Source organism: Macrosteles quadrilineatus, unplaced genomic scaffold (genome assembly GCF_028750875.1).
Source record: "Macrosteles quadrilineatus isolate MER2022 unplaced genomic scaffold, UCM_ALF_1.0 Scaffold_7__1_contigs__length_78375512, whole genome shotgun sequence".
Taxonomy (NCBI): Eukaryota; Metazoa; Arthropoda; class Insecta; order Hemiptera; family Cicadellidae; genus Macrosteles; species Macrosteles quadrilineatus.
This window is the reverse complement of record NW_026542600.1, coordinates 70536086-70556439: the sequence shown is the minus strand read 5'-3', so window position 1 is coordinate 70556439 and position 20354 is coordinate 70536086. Positions and strand designations below refer to the sequence as shown.

General features: G+C 34.7%; 1 protein-coding gene across 4 annotated transcripts; it reads right to left on the bottom strand.

Moving 5' to 3' along the window:
- Window positions 1–385: 385 nt before the first annotated feature.
- Window positions 386–20026, bottom strand: LOC128998545 (potential E3 ubiquitin-protein ligase ariadne-2). Of its 4 annotated transcripts, none has more exons than XM_054424724.1 (9): window positions 19695–20026; window positions 19152–19297; window positions 15820–16044; window positions 14634–14919; window positions 11214–11445; window positions 10927–11044; window positions 4192–4416; window positions 1885–2097; window positions 386–1279 (listed from the first exon to the last, which is right to left on the bottom strand). In XM_054424724.1, exons 2-9 carry the CDS (start codon window positions 19161–19163, stop codon window positions 1124–1126), a joined length of 1467 nt encoding a protein of 488 aa, XP_054280699.1. In that variant the 5' UTR covers window positions 19164–19297; window positions 19695–20026; the 3' UTR covers window positions 386–1123. The 4 variants fall into 4 exon arrangements, with proteins under 4 accessions (XP_054280699.1, XP_054280702.1, XP_054280701.1 ...); XM_054424727.1 differs by having other exon boundaries at window positions 19843–20026; XM_054424726.1 differs by having other exon boundaries at window positions 19847–20026.
- Between the last annotated feature and the right edge of the window lie 328 nt (window positions 20027–20354).

Here is a 20354-nt window from a genome sequence, read left to right as displayed (position 1 = left end):
ATTGTCCTCTATTATTGTTAAAAATCTGTTTTGGGGTCTAGCAAATGGTGGTCTACCGTTAGTGTCAGGGTAAGTTGTTGTGACCCCAGTGTGTTGGGAACCACTGCTCTATCTCTACAGGCTTGTAGCACTTGAGCAACTGATGCACAGGGTAAGTTATTTAGATTATGTAATTAAATTGACTAAAGGTGATTTCATCACCCCAGGGACAGGGAGGATTGATGATATTTATCACAAATGTGGCTTAAATATTCATAGCAAGGTTAACACAAAGTTAAAACAAATGCCTTAACAAAGGTAATAATGTTCTGACATTTATCTGATCATAAAACATATTATATAATCTTAAATTAGTTCTGTTAAGAGTGGTCAAAGATAGACAATAGACAATAGACAAAGCTTTATTGTACATAACAACATAAGATACATACATAAGATAATTAGATGATCAATTAAGTCTTTAACGTCAAATAAATAACTAACTAATGAATGAATATGATTTTTTATAATCTTTAAACAAATGAAACTTGAGGCTAAATGGGGTTTGTTTGAACAATTTACCTAGAAATAATAAATCCTGGATGTTGATACAGAAACTGTTAGTAAATGAATATTTAAATCATATCAATATTCTAACAAGTTAAGTCACCAAGTTCTTTGCTCACCCTTAACAATTGGCTTAGCCTATTATTAATGATTATGTAATGTACACATTTAATCATTATGTCTTAGTAATAGTTTTGTCTAACTAATGATAATAATCCAACCAAACACGGATACTTATAAGAAGATAAAATATTTAAAAAATAAAACTCTTAATTAGCTATTGCAGCTTTAAAGCTTGATATCTAACAAAATTAAAATTGATTTTTAATCAAACAAAAAATGATTTCTATTACAACGCTGATCATTCTGATCTTGTCAAAGGACCATTAAAAAACATGCAAGGCCCTCGTGTAGTTTAACAAAGGCATGTAATTTATATACCCTGGATGTTTTCTACACAGATAATTCTAGAAAGTGGAGGAACATGATTGTGAGAAAGGAAATAAGGGTAAATCTGTACAGGGGGAGGGATGAGGTTGGATAAGCGTATTGTGAAGGAAATCGGTGGTGCACCATGTCATACTTCAAGGAAGTCTTTCAGTAGTGTTGTTCTTCTTTTCTCTGCAATATCTATCTGATTCTCTAGGTCTCCTCTATCTGTAGATTCGGCTCGTTCTATTTTCCAAGAGAGATTTTCAATTTCTGCCTCAAGCTGGGCTTGTTGATATTCAAACTGTAAGAAATTAAACTTCAATTATCATATATTATTTTAAGTTCCAGACAAACAGAAAATTTCTGACCAAATAAGGTTCTAAGTGAAGAAATTGAAGATTTTTATAATTAGCGTAAATGTTATGTACAGTATTATTGGTGATGATGGTATATTGCATATACATATGCATACGGTATATTGTTTAAAAAAAAATTTAGGTGCCTATCCCAAAAATTTTAATAAGGTACCGATGGTGCCGGAACCTAGAACCGAGAATCGACTTTGCCTTAGAACCAATTTGAAAAAGTCATACAGACCCATCACTAGCTTATTTACATTCTTCCAATAGCTCCATTCGGTAGTTATTTTTTAGTTTTATTTAAATATAGGTTATTTAAATGTCATCAAAGCTAAGTTTGTTTTCATTATTTACTTTTACTCAAATACTATACCTATCATAAAACTGAAACAAATTATTCATGTATAAACAAAATAGGTAATTCCTGTTTAAATTTATTTTCGGTGATGTAATATATAAAACTAAACAGAAATGGAACCATTTTTTTGTTTATTTTATTCTGAGAGCTGTATTCCCAATTTCAAGATTGGTTATGTTAGGTACTGACCAGTTCCTTGCGGGATCCAGGTTCCATGTAGTAGGCGTAGGGGTAGGTATACTGCAGGGTGTATCTACACTTAGCTAGCAATGTAGCAGCATCCATAAGATATTGCCAATCAATCCAAGTGCCAGACGCTGTCATCACCTTCACATTTATGCGAGACTTGATTTTCTCAAGGGTCTGCTCCTCCAGTTTCAGACTTTTTGAATGGTTCTCCCACTGTAAAAATGTGATTATTTTAACTGAAGCTTCAGAACATCCTCAACGATAGTTTCAGGTACATTCTTTTTCAACTAAGGGCTAATATAACTAAATTCATAAGATTTTAAACATGTTTAGCTGCTGTCAAAATGTTCATTTGAAGAACATTAAGTACTCTGTGCAAGCTAGTTAGTTAATGTACACAATCGTAAGTGACCAATAGCATCTTGACTAAAAATTATCACTCTTCAAGCTTTGTGAAATTCTTGTGAGGAAATAAACACTGCTGTTGATATTATATCTATGTACACAATAATTTTTTTGAACAGTTTTTTTATATTATTAACCCATTCCTGACTGAGTTATTAGTCTAGTATCGTGCAGTTTTAGCTGAATAAAAAAGGGCTAGTGTACAATATTTTAGTAAAAAACTCATTAATAAGGTAATTTATGAAATAAAGGCCTAACACTGGTATTTATTGATCTACATAAAATTTACTTTTATATGACACTAATTTTAAATATAAAATATTTTATAGCAATTTTAAAATAATATATGCATTTTTTATAGATGTATATATAAAAATATTTTTTTAAAGCAAACCTTTAATTTTTTTTAATCTATTGGTTAAATTCATAAAAAGTATTCAATTTGTTGCGTAAAAACTGTATTTGGTTTGTTTGTATATCAAATCCTTAATTTTACAGCTGTTTTTGTAAAACTCTTCAAAACGACAAAATTGGCCTAATAGTCTACAATTTTTGCACCAAAATTGCATGTGTACTAAGTTATGGTGTTGTGACTATTGAAATAAATGGGAAATTATTATATTATATTGTTATAATACTATATTTATACTATACTATACTATATTTTATATATTGTATCCACTGGCGTAGAAACAAACAAAAAGTGCATTATGCGTGACGACGAGCGCTGTCCGTTTTTAGTCTTTCGTAACCTGATGCACTAGGATGGATGCCGCCCGTCTTTAGGTGGGAATAGGTTAAGTACTCTACCCAACAACAAAATGCACTCTACCATGGAGTTTACAATATCAAATTCAGATATCAAATTAAACCTTCCTAGACCAACATTGAAAATAGAGCACACAGAAGTATAGGGAGAAGCCACCCAATCACAATTATAGATGGTATCAGCAATCTGACACATACTTTCTCCCATTGTCAACAACTATGCATGCATTTATACAGGGTTAGTAAAAAGTTTGGAGACCCCCCTGTTAATTTTTAACGGCCTGTACTAGAAAAACTAAACTCGGCACACCATTATGGCATGTTATGAAGTACTTTTTGAGCCTAATAAGTACTCGGTTCCCAAACCCACAATGGGGGATTTTGGGGAAACTCAAAAATTTCAAACGGTAAGACCCATCGAGTTACCCCTCATTTTGAAGGTCGTGATAAAAGAAAACTAACAGAAACTAGAGGTCTCTATCTCAAACCAGGAAAATATGACAGCCAATTGAGTATAAAATTGCAAGTTAATTCTGATTTCCATTCCGAGACCTTTAGATTGCGTTGTTGGTTTTCTTTTACCAGGACCTTCAAAATGAGGGGTCACTCGATGGGTCTTACCATTTGAATTTTTTTAGTTTCCCCCAAAATCCCCCATTTTGGAGTTGTACACTAAGTGGAGTCTATGCCCAAAAAGTACTTCATAACATGCCATAAAGGCGTGCCGAGTTTATTTTTTCTAGTATGGGCCTTTAAAAAATTAACAGGGAGTCTCCAGACTTTTTACTAACCCTGTATATTGTTCAATGGGAATTTGAATAAAATTGCATTCTTGAGTAAGGGCGAGGCAAGATTCTTCTAGGATAAAAATCAACCAATTTTTATCTATGGGAGTGTAAGGATGAAACAGAAATCTGTTTATGTAAGATCCTTTCAATCTTTTCATACAATAATAAAAAATATAAATGTTACCCCAGAATTGACTAAAAATGTATTACAAGACAATACATGCACATACATATATCACCTTTGTTACTAATGGAGAGCAAAGAAAAAGTAAGGAAAGTTTTCCCTGTACCATAATTATTCCACCTCAACCCAGTTTTGAACTGACAGTAAAATCAATAATAATACCCTCTCATAGTAATGAAGATATTTCTTTAGAGCCTCTCTTGCTTGAGCATGAATGGACTCGTTGGCAATGTTGGGATTCTCCTTGTATCGTGAACATTCATAGTACTCAGAACCATGTGACTTCCAGTCTCCTAAACACATCCAACAGAAGTCATGTTTGCAGTTGTAACACTGCATGTGATTACAACCTCCATTCTTCTCTATGCAAATATGACACCGTGGACACTGCAACAGTTGAATGTATTGTTTTAGGTTAATGATATAACACAGGGCACAAGGACCTAGGTATGAGAATATTTGTTGGCATGTTTACTTGAATGGGAAAATGCCCTTCTTTGGACAAGAAACACGAAAAAATTACACTAAAAACAGAAGTTCGAGTACAGCTTTGGTCACCAAAGAAAGCCAGTACAGTATGGGCCTGTTTTCCATTCAGGTAAGCCTGTTATCACAACAAAGATACAAAATTAGGGATGGGGCGATTCCGATTATCAATACCTTGATACCTTTGATACCAGTGGTATCGAAGAATCGCGGATACTCATTACTTTGCTTCATTGAACTCGATACCGATTCTGAAAAGTGAGGTTAATTATGGTAAAAAACTCGACTGACATTGAAGGTTGTAAAGAGTAACACATCATGGTTTATTTGGAATACTCTGAAGTCAGCAAATATAAATAATTCCAAGTTCATTAGCAGCTCACATTCAATAGTTATATAATCTAAAATAGCGAGCCTTTGCATTTCACAACGAATGACGTGTACAACTAACAGCTAGTAGAAAACTAGTTAAATGATAGAGGCTTATCACTTGCCGCCATGTTGTCAGATCGAGGGCAATGTTGCCAGATTGGCCACATGGTACAAGCATTGAATAAATATAATACAAAGAGTATACAGTAGGGATGGTCAAGTCTCAAAATTTCGGGAAATTTTAAATCTCGTTACACGAGACGAGATTTCTTTTTGGCCGAGATTTTTATCGAGACGAGAATTAAAAAAAAAAAAAAAAAAAAAATTAAAAACGCCTGCAGAAAGTCAATGCAATACCCGCAATACAGGAGCGTGTTGTAGTTGCGTTTCCTTTGCGAAGGCGTTCTTATTTAATTAATTCTATAAATGTAAATATTACTCTAATTATTTTAATAATATTACTTTAATAACATTTGAGAAGTTTTGTTAAGTGTAAGCAGTGTGAGGAATGTTTTATTACTATAAAAAGTCAAAACAAGTAACTATTTTTTATAAAAATTAATATTGCTTTTATTTTATGATTTATTTTATTTTAGGATAAGTTGAACTCTATCCTAACTGATATCACTATGTTTCCTAATCATAGGCATTTTTAATAAGTTAGGCGTGATTAATAAAAAAATGTTATGCTGATGTTTTTTAATAAAAGGTTGTAAATATTCTTGCATATTATCATTATTTTTGTATTTAAACAGTCATCTAACAATGTTACAAAATCAGGTAAAAATTTTGAACGTGCATTTCTTGTTGTGTATGTGAAGGGAAATCCCGTCTCGATCTCGTCTCGAAATTTTATGAGAAATAAAAAATCTCGTCTCGTCTCGTCTCGAACTAAAAATTCAATCTCGTCCATCCCTAGTATACAGTTAATGGTACTAATATAAATCTCGTTTTCTAACTCATGATAGACTTTATGTACATTTCATTAGCAGCTAAAGAGCTTGATAACGTGCTGATCATAGTGTATAATATTATTGACTATAAACACACTTCGTGAGTATACAGTAGTTCGGACTAGTAAATAGTTCGGATTACAGAACATATTGTTGTTTTTATAGAACAATAGCTAGGGAAAAGTGAAAAATGCTTTATAAAGTAAAATACAGTGTTTATTTAATACAGTAGTAAACATAGGGAATAAACAGTAATGTACATTACAATAGAAATAATTACAGTGTGTGTATCAATAAATACAGTATACAATAAAAAAACTACTGTTCTGAATATAGAGTACAGCAATGAGGCGTTCGGATTAGTGGACGTTCGGATTACAGGGGTTAGGATTAAAGAGGTTCTACTGTATATAATCAATGGTTGATCCGATCCTTTAACCCTCTAAGTGTCGCCAACCACATATTGGGTAGGTTTTCTGTTGAACAATATCGGACGAGTTTGTAGGCACTAAGTTTTGTTTCAATGCCCAAGCTTACTTATACTAACTGTTCAGCTAATTCAGGGCTTCATGGTGACTATTGGAGATGGCCGTTTGGTGATGTATTTTATGATTATATCTGTTGTTTCTCTCTGACTGAACAGAAACAGCTGTCGTGAGTGTTCGAATGGTGAATTGTTTATGTTTTGATGTTGTTGATTACTATGCATGGTTTAAAAATGGATTGTGATCCCCATTCCAGTGATGTGATGAACTCCATGATTTTTTATGTGAGTCTTTAAGTAATTTAAGTGATATTGATTATGACAATATTTAAGATGACTTTGACATTGACTTTGAGAACCCAAGCAATATGGAACATTCAATGTAGGCCCAGATGTATAAATGCTTATGCAAACAAAAAACTCAGTGAAAATTTTAGGCCTTACTAAACCGGTGTTTGTTGTTTCAATTTAATTTAATATAATATGTTAAAATGTATGTCATCTTGAAGTATCTTTTCCTTATAGGCTAATGTAATCTATGTAACCTTATTCAATAGAAACGGAGTTATGTTTGTATTACGATTAAATAAAAAAACATGCTCATTTATTTATAGGGATCGCGAATCACACATATGTGTTATTAAATGAATTTATAACAGGTATCGGTATCGAGTGCGGAATCGAGAATCGAAAACAAAGTTCTGGAATCGGAATCGACCAATTCTGGAATCGGCCCATCACTCAGGGCCGATTTACCGAATAGGCACGGTAGGCACGTGCCTAGGGCGCTAGGCAATTGGTTTTTTTGAGGGGCGCCAAAAATTGGAAAATTAAAAAAAAATGTTGTAATTGTATTTACATGCGATCGCGGTAAACCTCTGATAATCCCTCGTGGCCGTGTTGACTTCATTATAGTCTCCCGTGGCTGTATAGACATCATTATCGTCTTCCGCGATCGCGGCAAATTCTAAATATTTTCCACGGTCGTGTAGACATAATTATTGTCTTCCATGATTGCGGCAATATATGAACATATAACGCCGTCGTGAAGAGATTATCGTCGTCTACCGCTAATGAGGCAAAATTCTGATCTTTTCCCTCGGTCGTGTGACATTATTATTGTCTTGCGCGATCGCGGTAAAATTCTGATAATCCCTCGAGCCGATTGTATCTCCTTCGGTAATGTAGAGATCTTAATCGTCTCTTGCGGTCGTGAAGACGTCGTAATTGCCTCCCGCGATTGCGGCAAAATGTTGATCATATCCCGTAGTCGTGTGAAGATTATCATCGTCTTCTGCGATCGCGGTAATATTCTGATCATCCCTCTTGGCCGTGTGTTGACATATTATCGTCTCCCGCGGTCATGTAAAAGTCACTGTTGTCATGTGCGATTGTGGTAAATTGACAATTCCAGGTAGAAATACAAAATCCATGCATAATTCCCGGATTACCCGGTGGTGGTCACCCTTTTTTAAGGGTGTCCCGTAAGTAAATAGCGAAACTCTACGGGTCTTCCAAAATGGTTGTATGGGTCAATGTAAAAATAAAATTGAGAATAGCATTTTTTTCTAAGATCGCTTCATCAACCAGATATTCGCCATTTAAATTTTTTCAAATTAACATTTTGATCTTTAAAGTTTTTCAACCGATTTTTATTAAACTTGGTATAGATGATATAGAGAGAGACCCATGTAAAAAAAATTAACCTTGACTTATCATACAATTTCTAAATGGCGGCCATTTATTTTAATTTTTTAAACTCAAATTCCTAAAAATGGCAGATTTTATGAAAAAAAAATGACTAAAACACTTTTATTTGGCATTTTTAATTCCCTATCAAACGATATCAAGTTCAAAAAAATCGAATCAGAAATAGCTGAAATATAAAGATTTTTAGTTGTAAAATGGGGTAAAAAAGGCTAAGCTAGTCAGGTTTGTCCCATTTTACATATAAAAATCGTGATACTTCAGCTATCTCTTATTCAATTTTTTTGAGCTTGGTATCGTTTGATAGGGAATTTAAAATTCAAAATAAAAATGTTCTTGTCGTTTTCTCATAAAATCTGCCATTTTTTTGTAATTTAAGCTTTAAAAAAATTAAAATGGCCTCCATTTTGAAGATTTATGATGAATCAAAATGATTTTTTCTAACACGGGTGTCTGTTACCTTAACATACATACCAAGTTTCATAACGATCGCTGGAACAACTTTAAAGATAAAAATTTCATCTGAAAAAAACAAAATGGCGAATATCTGGTTCACGAAGCCATGTAGAAAAAAATGTTATTCTTGATTTTCGTTTTTTTACCCATAGAACCATTTCCTGGAGTTTGGTGGTTTACTTACGGTACACCCTGTATATTTCAAAGGGGCGCTACTATTAGTTGTGCCTAGGGCGCTGACATTGTCAAAAACGGGCCTGCCATCACTAACAAAAAACAAAATACATTACTAGTTTACCAAATAATTAAATACAAAGAAAATCGACCATGGTCAAAACTGGATTACTTTAAAAATCTACAAACCCTCATTTTGACAAAATGAAATAGGCCTATGTTGGGAGTATCCTCCAAAATGTTATTTTTTTTAAATATCCTTACTTATAAAATATGAGTTTGTTACATCCCAAGCTTTTTAAAGACTGGTGGTGTGGTGTTAGGCTTTAAGTTAAGAAGTGCTTCCCCCCCTTTGAAACATCCAACTCCATACATCATGGCGTAACGATGGAATGTGAACGCCAAGTTGTATCACTTGCCACTTGGTGGTGAATAATAAAAGAACAGGATAGGTTTGAACCTGTTAGCAGTTCAGACTATTTTTGTAAGAAAACTATTAATAGCCTACACATTTCTCTCACTGAAAGTATGTTCGTATCCCAAAAATTGCAAAGCTACTCGCTTAGTGACGTTTTAAGTTAAATTTGTTTTCAAAAATATCCATTAATAATAAATTAAATATTTTCAACTAGGGATGGTCAAGTCTCGAAATTTCGGGAAATTTTAAATCTCGTTACACGAGACGAGATTTCTTTTTGGCCGAGATTTTTATCGAGACAAGAATAAAAAAAAAAAAAAAAAAAAATGAAAAACTCCTGCAAAAAGTTAATGCAATACCCGCAATACAGGAGCGTGTTGTAGTTGCGTTTCCTTTGCAAAGGGGTTCTTATTTAATTAATTCTTTAAATGTAAATATTACTTTAATTATTTTAATAATATTACTTTAATAACATTTGAGAAGTTTTTTTAAGTGTAAGCAGTGTGAGGAATGTTTTATTACTATAAAAAGCCAAAACAAGTAGGCCTAACTATTTTATAAAAATTAATATTGCTTTTATTTTATGATTTATTTTATTTTAGGATAAGTTGAACTCTATCCTAACTGATATCACTATGTTTCCTAATCGTAGGCATTTTTAATAAGTTAGGCGTGATTAATAAAAACATGTTATGCTGATGGTTTTTAATAAAAGATTGTAAATATTCTTGCCTATTATCATTATTTTTGTATTTAAACAGTCATCTAACAATGTTACAAAATCAGGAAAAAATTTTGAACGTGCATTTCCCGTTGTGTATGAGAAGGGAAATCCCGTCTCGATCTCGTCTCGAAATTTTATGAGAAATAAAAAATCTCGTCTCGTCTCGTCTCGAACTAAAAATCCAATCTCGTCCATCCCTATTTTCAACCATCAGACACGGTGGTTAATACAGATTACAGTATGTGTAACGCAGCCGCACGCTGGCTCGACCCATGCATCCACAGTGATGTCACAGCGTCACGGCAGTGGAACCACCTGTCCGTTGACGTGAGCCATCCCCTGCATTCTATAGCCCCAGCAATGTTTATCCACATCTGCTAAATGTAATGCACATTGCACATACCTCTATAAATCCCAAAACATACCCTTGTAACTTGGATCACATACATTTCAGTAGTTATAAATATGGGACAACACACAGCGGCCGTCTGTCCAGAGGCTGCGAACACACAATGGCCAATCATCAAGCCTACTTGCATTTTCCGTGTGATGAGCAACAGACGAGTTATGGCTGGAATACCTCGGTACCAATTCACTCATTTTCAGTTCATTTTTGCTCCAGTTATTGTGCCAAAGGACATATCTTTATGAATTTTAACGGATCATGTTTTTGGCCTCTTGGGACCTTAAAACGAAAAAGTAAATTGGTCCTGGATCCAAGTCATACCATGAGACCTACGGTAATAACTTATTGTCGACATGGGAAATTCGCTTAAAGCATTATTATTATTAGATAATGCTTATGCATTATATTAGACAAATTTTATGCATGGACGTTTTTACTTCAAGCAACGAGAATAGTTTTTACTTATTTTTTAATTACTATAATTATTAAGGATCTTAAATAGACTATTTATTTACTCTTGATTCCCAGGCTGTTTGCCATCTCATCTGAAGCTTTTTGAAAAAATGGAAGAGGGTGAATGTCCGGCCATATGACATTGTGCTAAATCGCTTACCGAGCGATTTTGTTGCGTCAGCTTGCGGACAGACGGACGACTGGTGTGTGTCTTAAGAGTGAACATAAATAAAAAAAAATTGCTTCCAAAAGCTGTATACTCACATCTTTGGTATGAGCACTGATATAGTTGGCAGTTTCACTGTCGTCGGCACACTTGGTCAGCCATTTCTTGATTGTGGCACAATCTGTTGGAGCGTGATAGTCCATCCCACACTTGAAGCTAAAAATGTACAAATAAAATATTACTATCTTCAGCTCAGATATATTGAATTAAGCAAGCAGAAAAGAGTGCTTAAGCAAACCATTTACTAACACAGAATACATTATCCAATAGTTCGCTTGGTGGGCTTAAAAAAATATAGGTAAAAACAAATTTCCATTATATTTACCAGAAGACTGTTTTGCAAAAGGAACAGGTGGCTCTTTTGGCCTGGGGTTCCTTACTGCGCAGCACGACTTGGCAGTTAAGGCCAGGGCAGAACCGCAACTGAGGATGAGATTTGACATAGTCTCTAAACGTAAACTGTTGAAACTTTTCCCTCAGTTGAGGCTTGGTCAGAAGTTGCAGAACAAAATCTTCTGTGGCCAAAACTTCACAGTCTTGAGCCATGCAAGCAATGCCTACAAACAGAATTACAACTTATTTCATTATTTAACCAACCTGATGTATTGAATCGTCACCACAATGTGTATGACTGAGTAAACTAATGTGAAACTGAAGATCTATGTGGTACTTATTTTGTTCAATGGTAATCCATAGATTTTTTTAAATTCATACTCATACATTAATCGAGTTAAAACTGCAGCAGCATTTGTTTTGATTTGCGATATACAGCCCAAAATTGAGACAATTATTAGGCAGGCTATAATCCGTAAAGATTGTGCAAATCAAAAATTTATGATGTTGCTGTTATTGTGGGAAACTATCACATTATCTGCCTAATTTCAAGATTTTGCCAAGATAGATGAAAACTTATTGAAATACAACCATCCCCCCACAGCTAAAGGGGGGGGTTCCTAGCTGAGGAATACAGCAGCGTTTGTTGACAATAACTGTAACACAAAGGTCATGTACAACTTTTCATACAGGTTTTCTTAGCTGCCGAATTTAGCAGGTGCTATACTATGAACAAAAACTATGAACAAAAATGAAGGTCGGATCAAAAAAGTCATTTGGCAGCTAGTAAAACTTGCTTTTATCCCCTCCTATCCTTTAAGAGTCCTTGGAGGCTAGCGGCTATCTTGGATAATTTAACAGGGTGTCCAGCAAATGTGCTCGGCCAAATTCCCGCATATTTCCCGAATAACTTCCATTTTTCCCCGAGGCATTTTTTTAGGGTATATTTAGCTTATCAAATTGAATATATATTTGATATGCAATACCACTTAACAAAGTCCATCTATGTGACAGAAGAGGTAAGGCGTCTAGTTGGGGTAGCGGTAAGGTGGTCGTTGTGAAAGGGTGGCCACGAGTGAGAAATTATCAGTTGCGGTAATGGCTATTAGAGTCATAGCGCGTAGCGGTTAACCCCGTGAGCGGCGTATACCAGGCTTGGAGGTTTATTATGTCAACATTACATGCAAAACAGATATTTTTGTACAGTTTAAAATGTAAGTTATTTTCTTTTGTTAAAATTTCTGTATCCATGATTTAGATTTTGTTTTTGTTGTATATTAATGTAATTGTAAAAATATATGTGTTATATTTATGACAGGTTAAGTGTAAGGAAGGGCCATGTGGCCCTAACTTTTGCCTGTATAAATAAATAATATTTCATTTCATTTCATTTCATCTTGATGCGGGAAACTTTAATTTAATCAATGCTGGTATTTAAATTAAGTATTAACAACATTCAAGTTTCTCGTTAACACGTTCGCTGCGGGCCATCAAATGGCAGGCGTAGCCCCAGTGCGGTGCAGCCCGCAGCGTCGAACAAACCCGTTTGCCGGGTGATTGACACTCATATTTCGGTATGACGAATAACAAATAACGTGCGGTGATGTCCTGCTTTATAACAAGAGTCGACGTAGTTCGCTAAACACTCACAGACAGCAGCACTGCTTGGAACGTAGCCGGTCCCATTGTATTGCCAATTGGAGGGAGAAAGACGGGACAACAAGTTGATTTTTAAGTTTGCCAGACGGGGATTTTATGGGGAAATTTTACTACTAACCTACAACACAACAAAAAGCAAGTCACCAAGTTAAATTATAGCAATTTAAAATTGTTTTCTATCTTTATGACCTGTTCAGTACGAGCAAAATTCTTGTATTGTTGTATTATTATTATTATATTATTATTATTATTATTATATTAATATTATTATATTATTATTATTATATTAATATTATTATTTTATTATTATTATATTATTATTATATTTATATTATTATTCTTAGTATTATTGTATTACCTCATATAGCATGATGTCAGAAATTAGTAGGTGAAGGTACAAAGGTATTTAGGCATGTTTGATTGGTCATTGGAATTGAATGAATCATCAATAATATTACAAAGCACTTGGGAGTTGGGAGAGTTGCACGGAATTGTGGACTAGAAAAACAGGCCATGCTGCAGGATCAATGACGTCGCACTAGTGGATAGATTTCATTGATAAATTCATTGCCATCACAATTCCCATATGTTTTAGGTAAATAAACAAGCTGGTTGTTTGTAAGACTTTAATGGTAAAGAGTTTAGTACAACTATCCACCACTGTGACGTAGTGTTGCGCTGCCCGTGCTGCAGCATGGCCTGTTTTTTCTAGTGGGGCCTTGGTTAGGGGTGAGCTGGAGATTTATTGTTGCACCATATTGATGGGCGTCACAAATTAATGAGTTATTTTGTTATTTACAATAATGAGTAAATTTGGAGCTAACTTTACACCGTACCATTCACATATACTACAGTTGCGACAACATGGGAAATTCTATGTTACAATATTATTTTGAATACTAAAACCCCACCAATCCTTGGTGGAAAAGGATTTGAGACCGGGTTTGAAATTCCAAAAAAGTAATTTCCCGTTAATTACATTTAAAACGAAGCTAGAAATGTGATAGAATTAAAAGCTTGCTGTATTGTAAATTATATTTACTTATGTAGTTCGTCGTAGGTCGTCAGGGATACCCCTACACTCGGCGTCCGTCTTACCGTCTGCTTGCCTATTGTTCAACTATGCTAAAAATAGAAGCGCTGGATCAAGGTACAGTATTATATTTCCTGCTCAATTCAAAACAGAATTGAGAAACGGAAATTCTTCTGTTATGGTCCTAATAATTCTAAACAAAATAGTGCACCCTTTCATTCCTGTTAAAATTACTGTTCAATAGTTAATGAAACTTTTGTGATTTTACCTTTTAAATATCATAGTTACTCTCATCGCTTACCCATGATAAAGGTTGTTGACAAGCTAATGGGAGAAAGTATATGTCAGATTGCTGATACCGTTTATTTATCAATGTATAGGTTGCCTTCTAAAAAAAAACACCTCAGAAATACTTCCCCTGTCAGATAAACTAGGCAGGCCTACTGTACTATTTAGTTTCTGTGATAAATTAAAGTAACCTCAAAATATCTACTTAACGATGAATTCTTTTCATGAAAGCTTAGGTGATTAGATTTAAAAGAAGTGAAATTCTTATTTAAAAATTCATTTACCAACAGGATAGTAATTAATTATCCTATAATATGTCTATTCCAAATACTAAACATCAAAAGCAACAAGTTCTCCAATCACAAGTTTCGCAGAAGTTCATAATGCATGAATATTACAAGTGTCGTTGAAAGCAACTCTAATTTCAATTACCTGTGGAAACTCCTTGAGAAATCTGCACCTCAAAGTGCATGACCCAACATTGACAACAGAAGGGGTGGCCGCAAGCAAGACTGAAGAACATGTCAGGATAGTTGGGAACTATGCAGACGGGACACGGAATACGAGACCCGTGATTGGACACAGGTTCAGGCTGGGTCGGAGGCTTGATCTTGGACGTAACAAGGAGACGAGAAGCATCTGATCGGTACTCACTGATGATAGTAGTAATAGCCCACTCGTGTGTGTGCAACAGGATTTTGGCTAGCGAGGGTGTTATCTAAAATAATATCAAGAAAAACGTCACAAACAAACTGATAAAGTGTATTTTTGTTTTAATTAGGCCAATTCTACACGAGCGTGAATTTCTCGACAGGCCCGTTGAGTGACCCCGCCAAAATTGTGTGCAAACTACACGTGGCAGGATCCTTGTTGCATGGAGTCCGCTTGAAACCCGACGGACCATTCTATATGAGGTGGTTAAGACGCGGGATCGATTCAGTGGAGCTCAGTTTTAAAGCTGGAGTTGTACAACTCCAGCTATTAATTTGGACTCAGTTATTCTTAATTTTTTGTATATTCACATCATGTAGAAATATAAATTACTCAATCTTTGAAACATACAAAGTCGCAAATCTCTGACGAATAAATTGCAATAGGCCTAGAACTCATTTTATGGAAAAAATTCTGGTTGTCGTATGGTGAATATTGTTACTTACTAAATACTTGTGATTAAAGGAATACATATGAAAACAAATGTTATGCTACATTCATGATCGAATATCACACAGCACTGTATAGAACCTCAAAGCAACTGGACAAAAGATTGGAGGTGTGAGCTGCAGCGCACGGTGATACCGCTACATATAGAATGGCTGGGCGGGATTCCCGACGCAGGATTGACGCCAACGTCAACTCCGCGCTCCCGCCTACTACTGCGTCCCACCCAGGTAGACACGGCAATCTACCGAAATGATCCCCGTCGAGCGTGTGGTCCCGACACAGGAATCCCGTTGTGGGTTTCACGCACGTGTAGAATCGGCCTTGGAGTCTCAAAGTTCAGTACCTAATTTAATAATTCAGACTCTTTATAGTAACCACATTCAGCTACTTTGTAGAGCTAAACTAAGTTTTATTCTGATAAGGCTATGTTAGAAAAGTAAAAATGATGTTCACTGACCTGAAGACTAGTGCTTAGTGTTTCTACAGACTCATTGAGCAACCTCTCGACCTCTTCCACACTAAGACACTCGTAAGCAAAGAACTCAGGATCTGTTTTGCACATATCCTCTTGTTCAATGTCACAGTCCTCCCCGTTATAGTATCCCATGTTGTAATAGTCATTGTAACTTATTTCACCATCTTCGTCATCACTGTAGTTCATATCCGATTCACTATCCCCTGCCTGTAAACAGATTAATCATTTTTATATTCTTGCTGGGTCTAGAAAGTTACTGTGGTTTATATGAGCTAGTTTCCTCAATAGGCCTATGAAATAGTTTAACCACGTGGTGAATAACATACATTTAAAAAACTTCAGATATTCAGAATTAAATTTAAAATGGTTGGTTTGAAATTAGGCCTAAGTGAAAAATGATTGTTTTAAATTCTTTTGTAAAAAAGTACTGTATTACAAAATGCCAAAGGCTTCATGAAAAGAAAAACCTACAATTTTGTACTGAGGCCTAACAAAATTGTATGCATCATTAATATTCTTGATGTCGATCGGGAACAACTAGCTAATTAATAGAAGTTATTGCAGTTGTAGTAAATAAGAACAATTTACTACTAGACTATTAGTACAAAATATTTTTTTTTATTCAAGAAATCAATCAATTTATTTGTACCGGTACTGAGGATGTACCTGATGAGCAACCACATGCGTAAAGAAGCAATGCTATCATTTCATTTCATTTCAAACAATCTTTATTCTTTTAGTACATATTTATAATACATTGAAAAGTGTCGAAAAGTGATTCTTTATTATAACTTAAAACTGTTTTCTAACTTATTTCTACCATTTTTTACCATAAAAAGAAGGTTATTTATACTATTACAATAGAGAATCTCAAAAAAACAAACAACAATCATAAATAAATTAAGAAATCAGTAAAATAATCTAAACATCCAAAAGCCCTTCAAGTCCCAGAAGGCCAATCCAAGCAAGGCTTCATCTGATGTGGTTGCAATGACCTGTTTAGTTAGCACGTTCGCTACCGATCGACACATATTTACGATGCTGCGGTCATTGACACGGGCCGAGTTATAGGCCTACATTGGCAAAAAACAGTTTTACCAACTATCATATGACGTCAATAATCATTTTATACACAGGCCAAGTGACGCACATATGTTATGCGACAGACATTCAGGGCTTTCAAATAGACCAAAGTTACGAATATATCAGCTTTTTAATTACATATGACACTGACACAAATATGCGACGTTAGTCCATTTAATGTGACCAGCCGTCACATACATGCGACGGCAATCTATGGGAAGAAACCGGCCATTGCCGTGTCGCTGGTCCATATGATTGAAAAATGTAGTACTATTGGGGGTAGCGAACGTGTTAAATCATGTAAATGTATAGCGAAACATAAAATTAAATTCTAAATAAGTGATATAGCAGCACATCTTGGCCTAACAAGTGTATAAAAGTACAAAGAAGTGTGTAGTGAGCGTTAAAAACTGTTACTGCTAGCCTATAACAGGAAAACATTAAATTTTTATGATTAAGAACAAAGGGGTAACTTATTTGTAATAGGCCCTTAGGCTAACATAGGGCCTACATTTTTTTTATTTTGCAGTTAACTTGGATAACGTAGGCCTATTTCATAATATTATTTGTAACTTAGGCCTACATTTGAAAAAATAAAATTATAACATTCATTGGTAAATTGTATTCTTTTACCAACTTATTTTGTACTTAACAGAATAAGTTAGTATGCAGTTGTTTATACAAGGCTATTCAGCGTTTGCGAAAACTTTTAATAGCCTACCTTACAGCACGACGTGGGCATTCAATTTAGACCACACCACATTGTGTGTATTTAGTTAAAATTGCTCAATCTCCCAAAAACTTTGGATCTTCTACATTTGAGTAACTTAGTTCAGTTTAAACCTACAACGCATTCTAGGAGTTTCACTTCGGCCAATGTCCAAATCATATACCGTATCCACTTCTGCAACCTGAGCATTTCACAGTTTCTACATTGCCGAAAGGGTAAAAATTTCGGACATTGTCTGAATTCGAAGTTTGAGCGTAGCATATACACTCACCAAAATTAACTTAACTTACAACAAAGTTCTTTCTAGGCCTGTGTGTCTTGACTTGTGGTTTTGAACTAAGCTAGCCTATGTTAACTGACGTTAGAGCTTGAAAATATCCCATTAAGAGCATTACTAATTTGACTAATGTTACCTTTTAAGCATTTTAAGTTAACTTGTGTAATTTTATTAGCCTAAGTTTATACCAATTTTCTATGAGTGAAATGAACATTAAAACCCCATATTTTTAAGGCTAGATTGTTCGCCAACCCTCAATCTTTTAGAGTAGGTAGGCTAAATTTACTACTTAACCTTCCGTCGGGTGCATTGATTTTCAAACACCAAATGGCGCTCACGGAAGTTACCTCCAAGAGTACAAAAACTATACAATGATGAGTAAAAAACATTTTAATAGCAATAAAACTCTATGAAAAACATTTATTATGAGTTATTACACTATTACTTAAGTTACCGGTATTACAAAGAAAATGTTATAATAAAAAATAAAAATATGTAAGTGTTGTGGATAAAAAATTATTTACTTTTTGTACTTATACAGTACTATCGTATGCTATTAGAAAACAAATGTTAATATACCATGGCATAAAAACACATAAATGGTCTAATAAAAATAATAATTTTGTACAAGGACAATTCATTCAATTAAAGCTCTTAGACAAAAATTGCATCAGTGTATGGCATAAAAACACCAATGGTATTATGAAAAAGATTATTATTTCAAGGATAACTTACTTTAAAGCTTTTTATAAAAAATTGCTAAGTTATGGTGTTTGAAATAAAACACCTATTGTCTAATGCAAACAATAATTTGTTCATACATTTTATAATATCGCTAATAAGGTCAAACACAAGGGCGCACACGGAACTAGGCTCCGGGAAACCCGTAGCATCACAAGGCGCTCACGGAAAGGAAGCTACTTCCAGTAGTGACGCGAACCACCCCCCCAAGGTCGACTGACAAATTGGGAAAGGGGTACAAGAGTATATAAAACCGATTCCGCAAAAGAGGTTCGTGAGGTAAATCAGGCCACAGCCCTGCCGCACACATAGGTAAGTTACTAAGGTTTTGATAACGTAAAAAGTAGTGACCCGGAGGTAACTTCCGCGATGCGCCCGATTTAAGGTTAAGTTACTGAAGGACCACTAAATATGGAAGAGAACATTTAAATACACAATTTGTTAAGATAACTTATGGGCTACGAATAGGTCTAAGTTACTTACATCAGAAGTCATCTCTGGAGATAAGTGGTAGGATGTGTAAAGCGTACTGGATTATTGCTCAAATGAAGTTTTGATTCTGTCAATAGATTTATTAACCTAGGCCTATTTAATCTATAGCCTAGTTTATGGCCAGGTTTTACTTCTTGCTTGAAAATTTTCGTAAGGGGAAATAATTAAAATATAATACAGTATTGTAATTATAGGTAAGTTAACTTGAGTACTAAGTTATATACTTTATGAAGTAGGCTAGGTATTCAAAGCTAAACAAAGCCCTGTTAGTTTACAAAAAAGGCAATTCTAAGTTACCACTAAACCTTTCCTGTTAGCCATTGTCAGAATCAATTTTTGGCACAGATAACAATCCTAACTAAACTTGTTCACAGTATAAAACATATTGCTTCACTTTCCTAGTAAACTATGTTATTAATACTAAAACAAGTTAGGCCTAAAAAGGACATTAAGAATTAGAATTAGGTTGTATGATGGTTGCAAAATGGTTTAGAGAAAATAAAACAACTCGTTAAAAAGATTAAATAGGCTTACGCTACGAAATTGGAGTTTAATACGATATGTTACGATGACTTTAGTCATAAATAGTAGACTAACAAAACTTCAACAAGGCAGCTGACAAACTCTGGTATCCAAACAACAACTGTAGCCTTCCTAAATTCGTAGGTTATTCTAACATCACTTACGTATACATATCTTAATTAATTGGTTAGGCTACTATTTATTGCTATGAAATGGTCAATTAATTAACAAGTTAACATTTTTGGCACAAAAAGTGAAGCTTCACTTTTATGATAACACGGTACGAAAGAAAACGCATGAGGCATCAGGCAAAGCAAGTCTACTAAACGCTAACACAAAAACACTGACTGACAGTGACTGACAGTCGTATTCGTATAGTCTAGTCGTATGCCCCTACAGCAGAAAACAGATTGGGATTGGGTTGGGTTGGGATGGATATACGTCAAGCAGAATGAGATGAGAAACACGCACTTTTGCTTTTGCTTGCTTTGCATTTATTTTGTTCTGCACCTAGTCTGCATCTGCGAGGAAGTAAACAGGCAATGTCAGCTGTTGGTTTTCCTTTTTTCGGAAAGCTAAGTTTAGACTTTATGGTGGGTGACTTTGAACGTGATCCATGAAGCAATACAATGAATTGAATAGGATAGTGACAATCTGAATTATCTGTATTCA